This window comes from Clytia hemisphaerica, unplaced genomic scaffold, assembly GCF_902728285.1.
Source record: "Clytia hemisphaerica strain Z4C2 unplaced genomic scaffold, Clytia hemisphaerica genome assembly, whole genome shotgun sequence".
NCBI lineage: Eukaryota > Metazoa > Cnidaria > Hydrozoa > Leptothecata > Clytiidae > Clytia > Clytia hemisphaerica.
In genome coordinates, this window is record NW_027104429.1 from 690,926 (window position 1) to 707,346 (window position 16,421).

A 16,421-nucleotide genomic window follows, 5' to 3' on the forward strand; every position below is an offset into this window, starting at 1 on the left:
TCTGGCTTTCTAAGTTAGGAGAGACCTTCCCAAAGGCATTTAACGGTGGTTAGACTAGGTACACAGACAGTCATACAGAAACACCATAAAGGGAAAGTATATCGCTAGCTATAAACTCAAAAAGTCTAGCTACGTGTCTAGCTTCCTGAAGGCACGTCTCTTCATTGTCTGCGCTGCGATCAGCTTGGAGAAAAGATTGCATCATGAAAAAGGACTATGCACTTGAAAAGAAATTTAGGCGCATTTTAACTTTTCTCGACTGTACGTCTGAATGAACCACAATGGCATTCCTTTACTTTTCTTTTGACCAACAACATAGAGAAGATTTTGCTTGAGAAGTGCAATCACAGCGTACGCTATTGGAGCCCGGGCCTTAACTAGGATAAGTGAGTTTCTATTTCACCCAACTTAAGATGGCGCAGAACTTTTTGATAAATTTTATACGCAGTATCCTCTTGACTATAGACCTTTTTTCAAAGAGGCCACCCTGTTGAATAATTATGTAGTCCAGCAGAAAAACAATTATAAAACCATGCATAATTATTACAATATACATGATACAGTAATTATGCATGGCTCTATCATTGTTTTTATGGCTGGACTACATAATTATTCAACAGGACGTCCTCCTTGAAAAAAGGTCTATTGTTTATTAGGCAAAGTAGCAATAGAGAAATGTTGAAATATAGCAGCCAATGAAAAAAAACAAGCTATTTCTGATTGGTTACCTTGTGGATTTATTCACTGCGTATGTTCATATATTTCGCCTACAATCTAAGACAGTCTAGCACATCCTTGCAATTGCACGGGGCGTGCATTTGCAACAGGTTTTCCATACCCAGTGCAAATGTGATAGGATGTCTCGGGCAAAACATGCTAATTTGCCCTTTAAATTAAAAACGGCAAAAGAGGAAATAATCATGACTAGGGGAAAAACAAACAAACAGGAGATGTGAAAATCAGTAAGATAATGATACCATAACTTTTTAAATATATTTTTGAGAGGCTTTTCCAGCTTTTCCTTAAATTTTATTAAGTTATCAAGCTGCATGAATTCTTCAAGTATGTATTTTTTTATAATGGAATATAATTATTTTTTTCAAGGAAACGCCTCAATCAATCAATCAATCAATCAATCAATCAATCAATAATTAAATCAATCAATTATTCCTGATTATTTTTTAATGTTTAATCTTTAAAGCATTAAAGCTTTATAAGTGCATGACATGATCTTTATGTGGGGGCATTTAGTGAAAGCTATGACTAGTTGTATGAAGAGTTAGGTCTATACTGCCATTATCGACATTGATATCGTCATCATCATCCAGATGATCTTCTGGTTCACAACTGAAGGTAGTATTATCTTCACTTTGAGCATTATTGTCTACAGAATCATAATCTGAAATAAGTTCTTGGCAATCAGCCTGTATTTCTTCAGCAACATAAGAAGAAGAAGAATCACTTTGAACTTCTTCCTCGACTGCCTCATCGTCTGAACCATCTGAAGAAGTCCTTGTTTCCTCGTCATTAACGTTATTCTGATTGTCTATCAAAGCATATTGTGTGCGATGTCTTTCCTCTGTTGACCTACTCACAGCTTTTTTTCCACAATTGATACATGGGCAGTGTTTGTGAGGCTGCATTAGTGAATCAGAGCACCAGCAAGGTAGAATTTCGTGTTTTTGCCAAGATAACTTTCGTTTTGACATGATGATGATTGTTTGTGGTTGTGTTGTTATAAAAATAACAGTTTATTGATGTGTTGTTATAAAAATGACAGTTAATTGTGTAATGAAAAATCGAATCAATCTTCAATAGCAAACGATGACTTTTTGAAACCAGCAACAGAAAATCTTGGATGAAAATACCCTACCATCTTATCTTTACCAAAAACAAAATTTCGAATCAATTTGATTGGTCAAATGTCGAAAATATGATGCAATCAAGCCGAATAAGCCAATCAGCGGCTCAAAGCGCCAAATTCAAATTCATTGTAATGGTTTTACTTCCTAAATTAAATATTCATCCGAAAGACTGAGTAAAGTGACCACGTTTAAAAATTTCAAGATAAAAATTACAGACCGCTGCAAACATAAATGATTTTGAGAATTATACTGAATGAAACCCAGAAAATTAACATTATGTTTAGAATTGATCTGTTTTATGATTTTTTGTCATTCTAAAGTTTTATATTTCTTCCGAACAAGCACTTCACACAATAATGGACACAATTATTTGAATCCTTTTTTGGTCTGTAATTTTTAAATATCGGGAAGAATTTGTTTCTATAGATTTTATCAAAACATCGCTCAGCTACACGTGCACGGCGGCTTTTGACTTTTAATTTTAACTTGTACCAAGAAACAAGTCAAACCAAGAAGACAAAAAATTGCACCAAACATGTCAATGCGAAACAAAGTGCCTACTGAAAATTTACTAAACCTCAATACTGAAGAGGTTTCCACCATGTTGACAGACGTCCTTCCCCCCGACGTGGCAGACCACCTTGTTGGTAAGTTACTTTTTTTATTAAAAAAATGTAAGTCTTACAGAATAGATTCTCCTATATCTCGTATTCTATCCTCCATCTTATGCAGAGAAAATGTAGGATAATAGGGAAATAATGAAAAATTGGACAAATATTCCACACTGGCTTTTTTTCAGAGCAGCTAAAAGACTGAGGAGACTCAAACATTGTAGAATAATTTTTAAAATTGCTCCCAAAGATCTTTTTTTTTTTCATTTGAGAACTCACCCCCAGCAGTTTGCGTGATTGATGGTGTGATTGGGACTTTTTTTGGGGGTGATGGCGTGATTTGAAAACTTTTTTGACATGATCAAGACTTCGGCGTGATTCATGATAAGGCAAAAATTTGAGAAGTGATGCATGGTTTGGGCTATTTTTTTATGACAAATTTTAGCGATTTTTGTTATGTGCGATGGAGAATTTTTTGGCGTGATGAGGGGTTTTGCTGGGGGGGGGGCTCATTTGAGGGCAAGTAATGTGTCCTGTTGTAATTTCTTATTCAATAGACCTTCGCTTTTGGCCAAAGTTCTATATTGATATTTATTTTCCGCTGATGCCAAACTATTATCCATTAATTTTATCTAATTAGCACAACAAATGGATGGACAATTACTATACACATTGATAACAACAGATGATCAATTTCTTACACTGGACAAAATGGGGCTCACTGCCAGGCAGATACTTGTATTTAAATCTGTTTATCCAAATTTGACAACTGATAAACCTGTGCCAATGACACCATGCAGGGCAAAAGTGCAAAATCACATTGAGAATATGCAGTAAGTAGATGATTGTATACCTTTTTGCAAATTGCAATATTGTAACAGTTTGGATCACATTGAAGATACCTTATTACACTTATATAACTTATCAAGTATATAACGCGGGGAAAATTAGTGCGACAATTAATTAACGCAAGAGGCAGGATTTTTGAAAACTACCTTAGCTCAAATTTTGTATTTCATGTTGAATAATTTTTCTTGTCATCCCATCTTTGTTGTCAAGAAAAATATGTCATTGTTTATACTTTTTACTTATATATATTTATTGACACTGACTGAGATAAAAGACAGATAATGAATATATTAAACCCAATTATTAAAGTGAAATTAAGAATAATTCTACCTTTTTCTTTTAGACAAACAACTATCAGGAATCAAGTTGCTAGAAAATGGACTGGTAATTCTTTGCCAACTTTTTCAAAGGAAAGCCAAAGCAATATTGAAGAACTTACTGATTTTGTGAAAGACTTACAAAAAATTCCAATTTTGAAATACCTGGAAGAGAAGACCATCAGGAAGAAAATCGTCAAAATCATGAGCGAAAGAAGAAGAGCAGTTCGTGGTGGGAGGGACTATGAGGTAAACCATTTTTGCAGCTTTTCTTAAACAATGTATTCTAGCAGCTCAATTAATTCATTCAAAGTCCCCTTTTAGGGCTCTACTGTTCTTTGTAGGATTAATAAGGACAAGTTGACAGTTAATGTAATGTAATGTACTTACTTGGATTATAGGCTCCAACAAAGAATGCATCAAAGCCCGAAAAGAAAGCCAGGAAAAAACTCGATTTGGGAAACAATGTAACGGTATTTCAATTTTTGCATCCAATTTAAAGTTCTTTTTCTTTCTTCAATCTTGTCAAGAACTAATTTTGGCGAATGTCAGGGTAAATTGTATTATTTTTGCCTTAAATGTGTTTAAATTACTACACTTTGGACATTTTCAATGAAGACACTGGAAGGACACCATATTTGAATTTATTTGACTCATTTGAAGAAATGGGAACGTCAAATCGGCTAAGTTCACTTTGAGTTGAAATTTTATCCTTTTCTGTCTTAAAGGGAGATGCAAACACTACAGCAAATGATGGCATAGATATTCAGGTACATGGACAATTTTTCGCTGTGGCTCATTTTTCTGTTTTTGAAACTTTAGCAAAAATTTACTTCTTATCTTGGCTGATTCTACAAAGGTGTTGAACCTTTCAGACATAAAGAAAAAAATTCTTGAAATGTCAAAAGAAATTTTGCTTAGTCATATCTAAGTACTGTACACTGTTTCCACTTAAAATAAGGTCTGTGCTTAAGGTTCTAGTGTTTCTTGTTGGGAAACTTGCCAGGCCTCATTATGACAGGTATACTTGACCATTGGCCATTTCTAATTTAATGAATTTGTTCAACCATAGATTAATTCAGCTAATAAAAGAAAGAAAAACAAAGAAAAAACCGAAAGTAGTCCTAATAAAAAGATAAGGAAAAGTGTAAGTAGATATTTGTGTTTTAAGATGTTATTTTGCAAGTCACGTGTTACCAGATTTTGTAATCTGCAATATTGTGTCATTTCTTTTTTGAATAAATTTGAATTAAAGCAAGATAAACAACAAACTTGTAATAATCGTCTTTAAAAATCAAATTTTTGTGAGATTTTTTAGATTAAGTTTCTGAAAATATCTTGCCTTCATAACCTTATAGAGTATGGATCCAAAAGAGAAGAAAGAATATCCGAAAACACCAAAACAGAGGAAGGAGAAAAGGAAAACTTCAACTCAAAATGATGAGGTAAGAACTTAAATCCTAAATATGATCCACTTTTTTTATTCTTTTGATATTGTTTGATTTTGCAGACTTTGCAGAGGTTATATCTGGTTATATATTCAATATAATTTTTCCTTAATGTAATAACAGCGAAAAGGGCTAATTACTCTTATTATTCTATTTTACAGGACGACCGAGTTGATATTTTCTCTCAGGATTTAGTAAGAAATTTGATATCTTTGTTATACCATAAAGAAAGGAATGTGACAGAACATTTATTTTGGCAAATATTGGGATTCAACTTAGCAAAGCTAATGCAGTTTTTTCCAAATTTAATTTGATTTGAAAAGTGAAAAATTTCTCCCTTTAAAAAAAGTTCATGATATAGGTTTATAATTCAAATACTTATACTCTTTCCTTTTTTTAGTTTGGCAATCAATATAAAGCAATTGATCCTGATGAAACAGCTTCCCTAACATCATCACCGATCAAATCACCGATCAAATCACCGATCAAATCACTAAGGAATACACCAGAAAAGGTATGATCATTAACTTTTTCTTATTTCTAGCCTTCTTTTTTGGACAGTTTTAAGTTTCCTCCTTTGCAAATACAATCATTCTATTTTCAAGTAATGCTTAATTTACCATTTAGGAAAAATCTGATATCAGCGATGTTGGGTCTCCTGATTACCCTCCAATACCCCAACAAAGAAAACTGCAAGGTAAAATGCATTTCATTCATTTACTAAAGTTTTTAACAATTTTACACTCTGTTAGCTTATTTTTCACGATTTTCAGGCTCTTTTATGTTCTTTAAAATGTTATTAAAATGCTTACTTTATTCACTTAATCACAGGAATTCACTTTATTGACTTAGAGGGGTCTTGAAATCAGCATTTTTAAGCCATTTCTAATCTAAAATATAGGATTGTTTTGTTCTTAGATTTTTGCTACACCTTCTATTCTTATAAAATGCATGTAAGTACATAGCTCAAATTTATGCTAAAGTTAAAGTGCTTAATTCGCTTTTAGAAGAGTCACAAGATCCTTTTGAATCCATGACGCAAAGCCTGACGGAGCAATACGGAGTGAAAGGTAATATTGGCATATTTGCACTCTATTCTTGCTGAGAAAATTGGTGTCTGGTTTGAGGTTCTTTTCAATTTCCTGTTTTCTAAAAAAAGAACAGGCTGTCATATTGTATCAGAAGGCGAAGGTGATTTTATGTAGTGTTCATCAAACCTGTCAAATATTCTATACTATAGCTTTATCTATTTCAGATCTATCGGACGAAGACTTGCGTAACATTGCTTTTTTCATGACCGTTATGAAGCCAACCCTGCCCGAAGAGCCTATTTCAAAGAAAGATTTACTATCGACCATTTCAAAAACGGATTTCAAAACGTCGGTGCGCCATTCCACTGATACGATTGGAACACTATTTGGAGGATGGCTAATTGAACAGAAGAAGGTGCTCCCACTGGCGAAACATATAAAGGAATATACAGACTTCTACATCGACAAAATTTGGGCATTGAAATCTGGTATATTGAAGCGTCAGAAAGGTAAAAAGTAAAATATGATTGACATACAGTACAGTGATGTGTCCAAAAGAAAGCGGGAAAGCAATATTGGTATTAAGTACCTTAAGTGTATTAATTTTGGCGGTTGGCCAAAGGGTAAATTTTGGCGGATGGTATATTTTGTAAAATTTGGCGGGTATTTAATTTGGCAGGTTGGGAATTTCTAGCAAATCTAAAATTTTAATGGTTTTAACTTAAAAATGCTGATTTTCAATAGAATTTCTATCCTAAAAAGATTTTGTTAAATTTGGGGATGTTCTGGAGTTTTTATAAGATACTTCACTAATTGGTCATTAAAAGTAACAGAGATGACGCGTTCTTTAGAAAAAGTAACAAAATTGTTTTATTACAGGTTAACGACTTACCAAATCAAATAAGAGCTTGTAAAAACTCCAGCTTGTCCCTAAATTTGGCGGGCATTTAATTTGGCGGACGGCCAATTTTTAAAATTTTGGCGAAAATTTAATCCTGCCAAAATGAATACACATAATATCGAATTTTAAGCTTAAATGTTAACTTTTTGTTTCTTCACGTTCAAACGACCAGACTTGGGTCATACCATTGAGAAAAATTAACATGATATATCTATATTTTTCCTTCGACATTCTTTGGAACGTTTTTCCTTGAGTCCGTCAACAAAAATCGAGAAAACCAGTCAAAATTCGCTTCGCTATTTATAAATTATATTCTCCTTTTTACTGTGAGGTTTCTTCAGTTTGTATAAAATTTAGTCTTCAAGTTCATTACTTAATATTAATCAAGCCAATTCGTAAAGATTGAATACAATCTTGTTCTTTGTAAAAAGGCTAACAGGTAAATAGTTTTTTAAAAACGAAAAAATGGTTATTTATTTACATTTCATGTATTTTACAAATACTGTTTTATTTTTTTCTAAAAAGTGTGTAAATTTTGTTTTACGAGATCTTGTTTATATTTATAAAAATACTGTATATATTTTTTAAAGATTTTTAAAAACGAAAATCTAGCTTGATATTTATTTTTTTTTTTGTGATTTTTTACCACACGTCACTTTGTGTTTATCTAGATAGTCTGTATACTTTTTTGTAGGATATCTCTTAAATATTTATTGTTAAAGCTTCTAGAGCTTTTTTACCTAAAAGAAAACTGTCTTAAATTTCCAAGCAGGTCGACATTTTAGAATTTTTTTGGTTGCGACTTTTGATCTAACACGTCCTTTGTGCCTTTCGATTCAACACGCCGGAAAACCAAATTAACACGAGCCTTTTTTGGGACTCCGTATTGTGATTTTCGATTTAACACGCCGGAAAACCAAATTAACACGAGCCATTTTTGGGCTCCTCCTCTGTGATTTTTGATTTAACACGCCGGAAAACCAAATGAACATGAGCCAGTTTTTGGGCTCCTCCTCTGTGATTTTCGATTTAACACGCCGGAAAATCAAATTAACATGAACCAGTTTTGAGCAACTTACCCGTGATTTTCGATTTAACACGCCGGAAAATCGAATTAACACGAGCCAGTTTTGGCCTCCTCCTCTGTGATTTTTGATTTAACACGCCGGAAAACCAAATGAACATGAGCCAGTTTTGGGGCTCCTCCTCTGTGATTTTCGATTTAACACGCCGGAAAATTGAACCTGTTGGGGGCTTCTTGACTGTGATTTTCGATTTAACACGTGGGATTCTCGATTTTAAGGAGAAATACCAAGTTTGTAATTTAAGGTTTAACAAGTGGGAAACTTGGCTTCACACGTGTGAAAAATCATCATGTGATTGACATTTTCACATCCATGTGAATCTGTGCAGGATCACACGCGTGTAACTCGCGTGTGAAACATATACTTTCACATGGCTGGAATTTAGTATTCACACGCATGTGATTCAATGATTTTTTCCTGTGCACTCTCCTCAACAGAACTTTCAGATCATGAAGATACAGAAAATTCAGGATTTTCTGATGACAGTAGTGATGAAGCAAGTGATTTTGATGAGGATGATATGGATATACCTCCTGAAAACATACACGAAGAGGAAGATCAGGTAGCTTTAGGGTGGGCTCAATATCAAAATATAATCTAGCTGTATTAATTATCCATACTGTCGGGTTGACTACTTAAGTCTTCCCCAAGGATGAAGATTCATTTGACTAAGACTTTTGACTGTGAATAGTAACCGTATTTTTCAACCTGTACATACAAACTTATTTTTTAACTATATAACTGCGAATTCATTTTTTATCACGCAAATACTGTATATTATCAAGTTTTAACATTAAATTTCGTTCCACAAAACAGAAGGATTACTGTAAAACCTGGAGAAAACCATTAAATCTCACTTTGTTGCAGGTAAAGTGAATAGTGGTAGAAGCATTTAACAAGAAACCGTTAGTATGGTTCTCCTATCTGTCCGTTTGGCCTCCAGGCTAAAGGGATTTTGCCCAAGTTAGTTGGGTACTGCACACTCTGCATAGGTTGGCTTCTTGCAGTGTTTTATTTTTGCCTCATGGGGTGGTTGACCTCTTTAGACAGTATTTACTGTCATTCTCCCTATGATGTATCCAGTGGCGCGGAGCATTAGAAACATTTAGCTATCGAAAGAAATACCATGAATAACTCTTTAAACAGCACCAGGGTTAAAGCCCCTGCTTTCTCAGTTTCAAACTTAAACCTTGTTTCCCGCGAAACCAATGAACCGTCTCCTCCAAACTCACCAGAGAGAGTTGACGGTGATAGGATTGAGTCTGTAACAAAACCTAAAACACAAAGACTACTAGTTTGCAAACATCCAGCCATTTTTAGCACTTTCAACGTGCGCTCTCTATCTCTTGTTAGTAGAAAACAAGAGCTTCTTTCGTGTTTTTCCAAATTCCAAATCGATGTGCTCAGTATTCAAGAGCATAGATTTCTACACAAAGACATCGAATTCCTCCATTCAAATCTTGGTAAAAACAAGCTTGTAACCGCCTCAGCATGGAAAAATTCCCAGGGAACAACAATCGGGGGTATTGGTATGCTACTCTCTTCTAGAGCAGCAGAAAATCTTTTATCTCTCCGTAAAATTTCAAATCGAATTATTGTTGCCGAATTTAATAGCAACCCTAAAACAACCTTTGTAGCTTGTTACAGTCCAACTAATGTCTCTGAACAGGTTGATGTCGATAGTTTCTATTCCATTCTTTCCCAAACTATCCTTTCTATTCCTGCGCATAACTTTCTTATATTAGCTGGCGACTTTAATGCCCAGTTAGGGAATGATAATGTAAAATTTGCATACCATAAATCGACAAATAGAAATGGTAATAAACTCTTTGATTTTATGTTACAACATCAGCTTGTTGCTACAAATACACTTTTTATGAAAAATACTAATAAGCTTTGGACTTTCCAACATCCCTCTGGAACTAAATCCCAAATAGACTATGTCCTTGTCCGAAATAAATGGAATAAACCAGCTGCGCTGGAAGCTCCGGCTTAAGAGATTAAAAGATGTGAAAGATGAGTTTGCTGAGTTAGTTGTGTTAGAACGTTGCCCACAAACTAGTAATCAGAACAGATCAGAAAGCAAAGTAATAATTCTATTGCAGAGCGAGTATGAGAAATAATCTTAACGAATAAATAAACCAGCTGGAAGTTTAGCTCTTCTAAGTGATTACACATGCACTTTCTTGCCTCAAGAACGTACCCCACCCCCGCCCACTCATCTTCCACTGAAAAATTGGAGCTAAAGGAGATAAACAGTCAATATTTCCAAGTTCTTATAAATTTATTTTTTTTTAAACTTGCCAATAGCGAAGCTATGATGCGTCGTTGATTTGATTGTCCGGCTAAAATTTTGGGGAGAAAAATAGCCTAAATTAGCTTTTAGCTAGGTAAGCGTTATTTTTTCTGTTGGGATAATCCTTGGTGGAGGAGAGTAGGATAATCCAAATAAAATGGTACAATAGTGTGTATGTAATAAATAGTGGTATATTTGGAAAAAACCTGTTTCGGGTTTGAAAAATCTTCAAAAGGAACGGTCGCCCCAACCAATGAAATTACGACAAAGTCCAAAAAATATCATTTTCAGTCATAACACTGTGAAAACTTCTCCGATCTTGTTAAAATTTACACAGGAATTGTGTTTTAGTATCCTTTACTGAATTCTCATAGTGATATAATTTTAAAAAATCTGTGTCGGGTTTGAAAAATCAAAAGGAACGGTCGCCAGCCGCGATGAAATTACGACAAAGTCCAAAAACGATCATTTTCAGCCATAACACTGTGAAAATTTCTCCAATCTTGTTCAAATTTACACAGGAATTGTGTTTTAGTATCCTTTACTGAATTCTCATAGTGATATGTTTGTAAAAAATCTGAATCAGGTTTGAAAAATCAAAAGGAACGGTCGCCAGCCGCGATGGAATTACGACAAAGTCCAAAAACGATCATTTTCAGCCATAACACTGTGAAAATTTCTCCAATCTTGTTCAAATTTACACAGGAATTGTGTTTTAGTATCCTTTACTGAATTCTCATAGTGATATGTTTGTAAAAAATCTGAATCAGGTTTGAAAAATCAAAAGGAACGGTCACCAGCCGCAATGAAATTACGACAAAGTCCAAAACGATCATTTTCAGCAATAACACTGCGAAAATTTCTCCAATCTTGTTCAAATTTTCAAAGGAATTGTGTTTTAGTATCCTTTACTGAATTCTCGTAACGATATGTTTGTAAAAAATATGTGTCGGGTTTGAAGAATCAAAAGGAACGGTCGCCAGTCAACAAGCAATGATGAATACAAAACAGGACATTTTCAGCCATAAATAATAAATAATAAACATAACACCACAAAAACTACTCAGATCGTTTTCAAATTTTCACTGTAATGTTGTAATTTTAGTATTCTCTTTTAAATTCGAATGGATGTGTGTTTGAAAGTTTCATTGTCAAGTTACCAACAGAATTTTATGGTTTTGTTAGCCATATGCAAGATTTAAGCACTCGATCAGCTGACGATTCATGGCCAAAATTTCTCCAAAGTCTTTCCACATTCATTGTTAGAGAGCCAGTATGCATCAAACTTCTCATAAATCATTTCCAAAACACCATGAATAATGATGAAAATGATCAATTTTCACTGAGATTTGCCAGTATTTGCTACACAGTCAGCTAGCCCACTTTCGGCAGCCATCTTTTTCTTAAATACTTTCGGCCAATCAAATCACAGTATTATTGGAATCAGATAATCCGTTTTTATTAAATCGGAATAGATCATCGGATTAGATAAACAAACAAAAAATGTCTTGACCGTCGTCGTCGGACGAGAGAGAATTTAAGGCTCCTAGGCCGGAGCAAAAACAGTGTCAGAAATGCTCAATCATATTTTTCTTTTTTATGTTGGCTCAGACCACAGAGTCGTTTCTGCACACATTTGTCTAAGTTTGAGATCTTCTAAAAAGTGCAAACCCAACCCTCTGAAATCTATTGATTGGCAACAAGTTTATACAAGTTCTAATCTTCGCTCTATTTATGCGGTTGAAGTGAAAAATAGATTTGACCTCCTCTCTCGTCCTGATCACAATATTGAAGAGAAATACCAAACTTTGGTAGAGGCAAATGAACATGTCTGTCTCTCTCTTTTGCCCAAAAAAGTTAAAACAAAAGGAACACATCTGTCTGAAAATGATCTTGTCATCGCAGCACGCAATGAATACAATAAAGTCAAAGCAAGGCACCTATCTCGCGCAACCAGAAGAACCTCAAAACGCCTTGCTGACGCCCAAAAATATTTAGATGAAGCTTATTTAACAGCTGAAGCATCTTTTATTCAAGGTAAAATTGACTCTATTTCACATCTTCATTTTTCCAATCAACACTCAGCTGCTTGGAAGACAATCAATGAACTGTCAGGGCGCAAGGATCATCCATCGATCCAGCTCAAAGGAGGATCTCCAGAGAAAAGAAAAGAGAATTGGCTTGCTCATTTCAAGTCACTGCTTGGAAATCCCCCACTTCTCGGACCTGACCAACTTCCTCTGAACCAAGTCTTTGATCTTTTACACATTTCAACAGAGTCTTTTACTAAAGATGAACTTAAAATAGCTTTAAAATCATTTTCTATCAATAAATCTTCCGGTCTAGACAATATACCCACAGTTCTATGGAAAGACCCTATTTTTCTTGACCTCCTTCTAGAGTTTTGTAACCATACATTTAACGATTTTGTGCCACCTTCTGCATGGTTAACAGGGGGTATCATTCCAGTTCCCAAAAAAGGTGATCTGACCTTAGCCTCAAACTACAGAGGTATCACCTTGATGCCAATTGCCGCAAAAATTTATAACAAACTTTTATTTAACCGTATTGTTCCTATTCTTGACCCCCTCCTTAGGAGAAACCAAAACGGTTTCCGGAAGGGCAGGAGCACACTCTCTCAAATTTTATCTATCAGACGAATTCTGGAAGAAATGAGGAAACTCAATAAAGATGCTTTTATATGTTTTGTTGATTTCAAAAAGGCCTTCGACTCCATCAGTCGAGAAAAAATGTTTCAAATTCTAGGTCTCTATGGTATCCCTGAGAAAATTATAAATGCTATTCAAGCATTGTATACTTCTTCCAAAGCAAAGGTTGTATCGCCTGATGGGGATACAGATATTTTTAATATTCAAGCAGGAGTTCTTCAAGGAGACACTCTTGCTCCTTTTCTTTTTATAGTTGTTTTGGATTATGTTTTAAGAATTTCTGTTGATACTTTTAACAAAAAGGGAATTCAAATTAAAACGCCCCAGGGCACACGTGACCCTGGCTTGTTTGTGACTGATCTGGATTTTGCTGATGACCTCGCACTTGTTGCAGAAAGTATTCAAAATCTCGAAATTCTACTCCATTCTTTAGAAACTGCAGCAAGTCAGGTCGGTCTTTACTGTAACGAGAAAAAAACAGAATATCTTTGCTCCTCTGAAAATTTTCTCCCTTTATTTTCTTTGAAAGGTGTTGACATTAAAAAAGTAATCGATTTCAACTACTTAGGCTCTCTTATCAACAGTTCTGATAGCGACTTTAAAACCAGGAAAGCACTTGCGTGGAAAGCTTGTAATAAGCTCAACAAAATCTGGCAATGTGATCTTGACAATAACCTCAAGCTGAAAATTTTCAAGTGTCTTGTGGAGCCCATTCTTCTTTATGGTTCTGAAACCTGGACCATGACAAAATCTATGGAGAAAAGTCTTGATGGGTGTTATACCAATCTCCTAAAAAGGGTTCAAAATCTTGATTGGAGAGATCATCCCAACCTCGCCCAAATCTACCAAGGTCTCCCTAGAATCTCTTCTGTTCTTTTTTCCAGGAGGCTAACTTTCTCCGGCCATTGCTTCAGAGCAAAATCTGAAATCATTTCAGATATCTTATTGTGGTGCCCTACTGGTCCTAGACGCTCAAGGAAGCGAACTTTCCTCGACAATTTGAGGCGGGAAACAGGGCTCGAGTTAGAAGAACTGAAAACAGTTATGTCAGACCGTGAGCTGTGGAAAGAGAGATACTCGGTATTTCCGACCTAACGGTCGAAGGATGATGATGATGATCCATACTGTAGTCCTTTTGAATAGTTTTGCTTAATACTTGAGTCCAACTGCTGTAATGAGTCCCGGACAAGGAATAATTATTGAAATTATAACACTCACTTATTGCTGACATAAGCATGGGTGCGCATCAAGAGGAAAAAACTTTTTATTACCGAATAATACCTTTAGGGTAGAATTTTCAGATTTTCATCTCCGTTCAATGTATTTCTTAGACAAAATCTTGTCACTCAGGAATTATTCAGCTTAACGAAGATGTATTTCCAAATGTAAGCCACAAAATGCTCTCACTCTCTATGAGCAAATTTGTGGCTGACTGTAAAAAATGTCACAAAACAGGGGTTAATTTTTGATTAGCATCCATTGTGTTTTTTCTTTTTTCAGGACGACCCAGATTTGAAAGAAGCCTGTTGTTCCTTTATATTAAAAGTCAAAGATAAGCACAATCTTTCGCAGGTAAGACTGTATGTTTTATGGTAACTTAGAGAGGTTCCACTAATTTCATGTTATAAACCATTCATAATAACACAATAAATTTTCGCAATTTTCGTGTATTTTGGCCATTTTCGCGAAATTTTGTTCACGCAAAATTTTTAACATTGCAATTTTTGCCAAAACCCCTCCGGAAAATGAAACAAGTACATACGGTGAAAAACAGGCTGATTCGCAAAATTTTGTCCACTTGAAAATTTAATCCACTTAAGGTCAAAGGTATAAAAAGAAGCATAACCCAAAAATAAACATTTCCTTGGATTTTTAAATAAAAAACAACAAGAAAATAGAGTCGATGTTATAGGAATATTTCGACGATCTTTATGTCATCATTTTCAACCATATACTAGAAACATTTCAAATGCTACAATTTATTCTAAAAATCAGTACAGCAGGTAATAAAAATCGTAATTAAAAACATTAATGAGATTAAATAAAACTATGCACAAGGGAATGAAATAATAAAATTGATATAAAAGAATAACGGCTTAAAAGAAACAGAGAGAGTCTCTCTCTTTTTTATTTAAAAATCCAAGGAAATGTTTATTTTTGGGTTATGCTTCTTTTTATACTTTTTGAAATTGTCTGGCACTGTTGGATTAAGGTCAAAGGTGTTTTTAATATTTTAGGTGTCATTGGAGTCGATCATGGAGAGTACAAAATATCTATCAACCATTTCAAACCATTTATTGAAGGAGAAAATCAAAGGCGTACTTGAGAGGCACAATTTTCCACACATACAAGAGATTGAAAATGTATTCGATGAAAACCCTGGGCTTTTTGAGGGCCTTGAGACATTACCGTTACAAAATCGCTACATCGCCGAACATTACGATTTGTTATCTTTCAAAGAAATCTTTCTGGGAAACAAGATGAAGTATAAAAAGAAAGGTTCTAAACAGGTGATTGTCGAAGATCAAGATACGTTCATTTACATTCCAATCATTGAAAGTCTACAATCAGTTATTAAAGGANACATTTAGATAAAAAAAAAATAATAACAATAATGAATTGTTATGTCATTTTTTGATAGAACGTTTCATGGAAAGTTTCTAACCTCGACCAGAAATGACGACCACGACCGGCGACCAGATGAATTTGGGTTATTGAGTTTTTTCCCTTTCTCCGACGTATAGTATCTCTCCTAATCATTTAAATATATATCATATTGAAGAGTAAGCTCATCCCTGTCTCATCTATTTAACACCACGTGCCAAATAATCTCATTCAGCATGATTAAAATATTTGGTTTAACACTGCTTGCAAACATCATACTTAATGACCCTGTTAATATTTTTGTCAAATAGTGTCATTTTGTCAAGAAAATAACTGGTTACTTCAAAGGTCACTTTTTAATATTCTGAGGACTTGATTTAAACATTCTCTATACCCTGGGTATCTGAGGTTAAGTTTTCAAAGAATATATTAACCTCTGAAGACCAATAATAAAAGTTTTATCGCGCATGTGTCAATCTAATCACTGTAGAAAGAAGATCAAAGATGAAGAGCAAATATTGGGAGTTTCTAAACATCGAACAGAAATGGCGACCACGACCAGCGACCACGACTGGCGACCAGATAAATTTGGGTTATCAAGTTTTTCCTCTTTCTCCACCTTAGAGTCTTTCTCCTATGATCAATTATTTATCGAATTGAAGAGTACAGCTCACCCCTGTCTCATCTATTTAAAGCCACGTGCAAAACGTGTAGAACAGCCATTATTTCAACGCTCTTGGAGCTT

The 16,421-nt window shown here is 34.6% G+C and overlaps 2 protein-coding genes across 2 annotated transcripts; both read left to right on the plus strand.

The window, feature by feature from the left end:
* The first annotated feature begins 1,305 nt into the window (after positions 1 to 1,305).
* On the plus strand, positions 1,306 to 7,164 carry LOC136820525 (DNA ligase 1-like). Its single transcript, XM_067076710.1, has 12 exons — positions 1,306 to 2,512; positions 3,117 to 3,309; positions 3,669 to 3,891; positions 4,044 to 4,115; positions 4,371 to 4,412; positions 4,715 to 4,789; positions 5,001 to 5,087; positions 5,252 to 5,284; positions 5,491 to 5,604; positions 5,718 to 5,787; positions 6,098 to 6,160; positions 6,346 to 7,164. Exons 1-12 carry the CDS (start codon positions 2,401 to 2,403, stop codon positions 6,639 to 6,641), a joined length of 1,380 nt encoding a protein of 459 aa, XP_066932811.1. The 5' UTR covers positions 1,306 to 2,400; the 3' UTR covers positions 6,642 to 7,164.
* Positions 7,165 to 8,513: 1,349 nt separating this feature from the next.
* Positions 8,514 to 15,663, plus strand: LOC136820565 (uncharacterized). The gene is made up of 3 exons (XM_067076754.1): positions 8,514 to 8,669; positions 14,573 to 14,644; positions 15,310 to 15,663. Exons 1-3 carry the CDS (start codon positions 8,514 to 8,516, stop codon positions 15,661 to 15,663), a joined length of 582 nt encoding a protein of 193 aa, XP_066932855.1.
* The last annotated feature ends 758 nt before the right edge of the window (positions 15,664 to 16,421 follow it).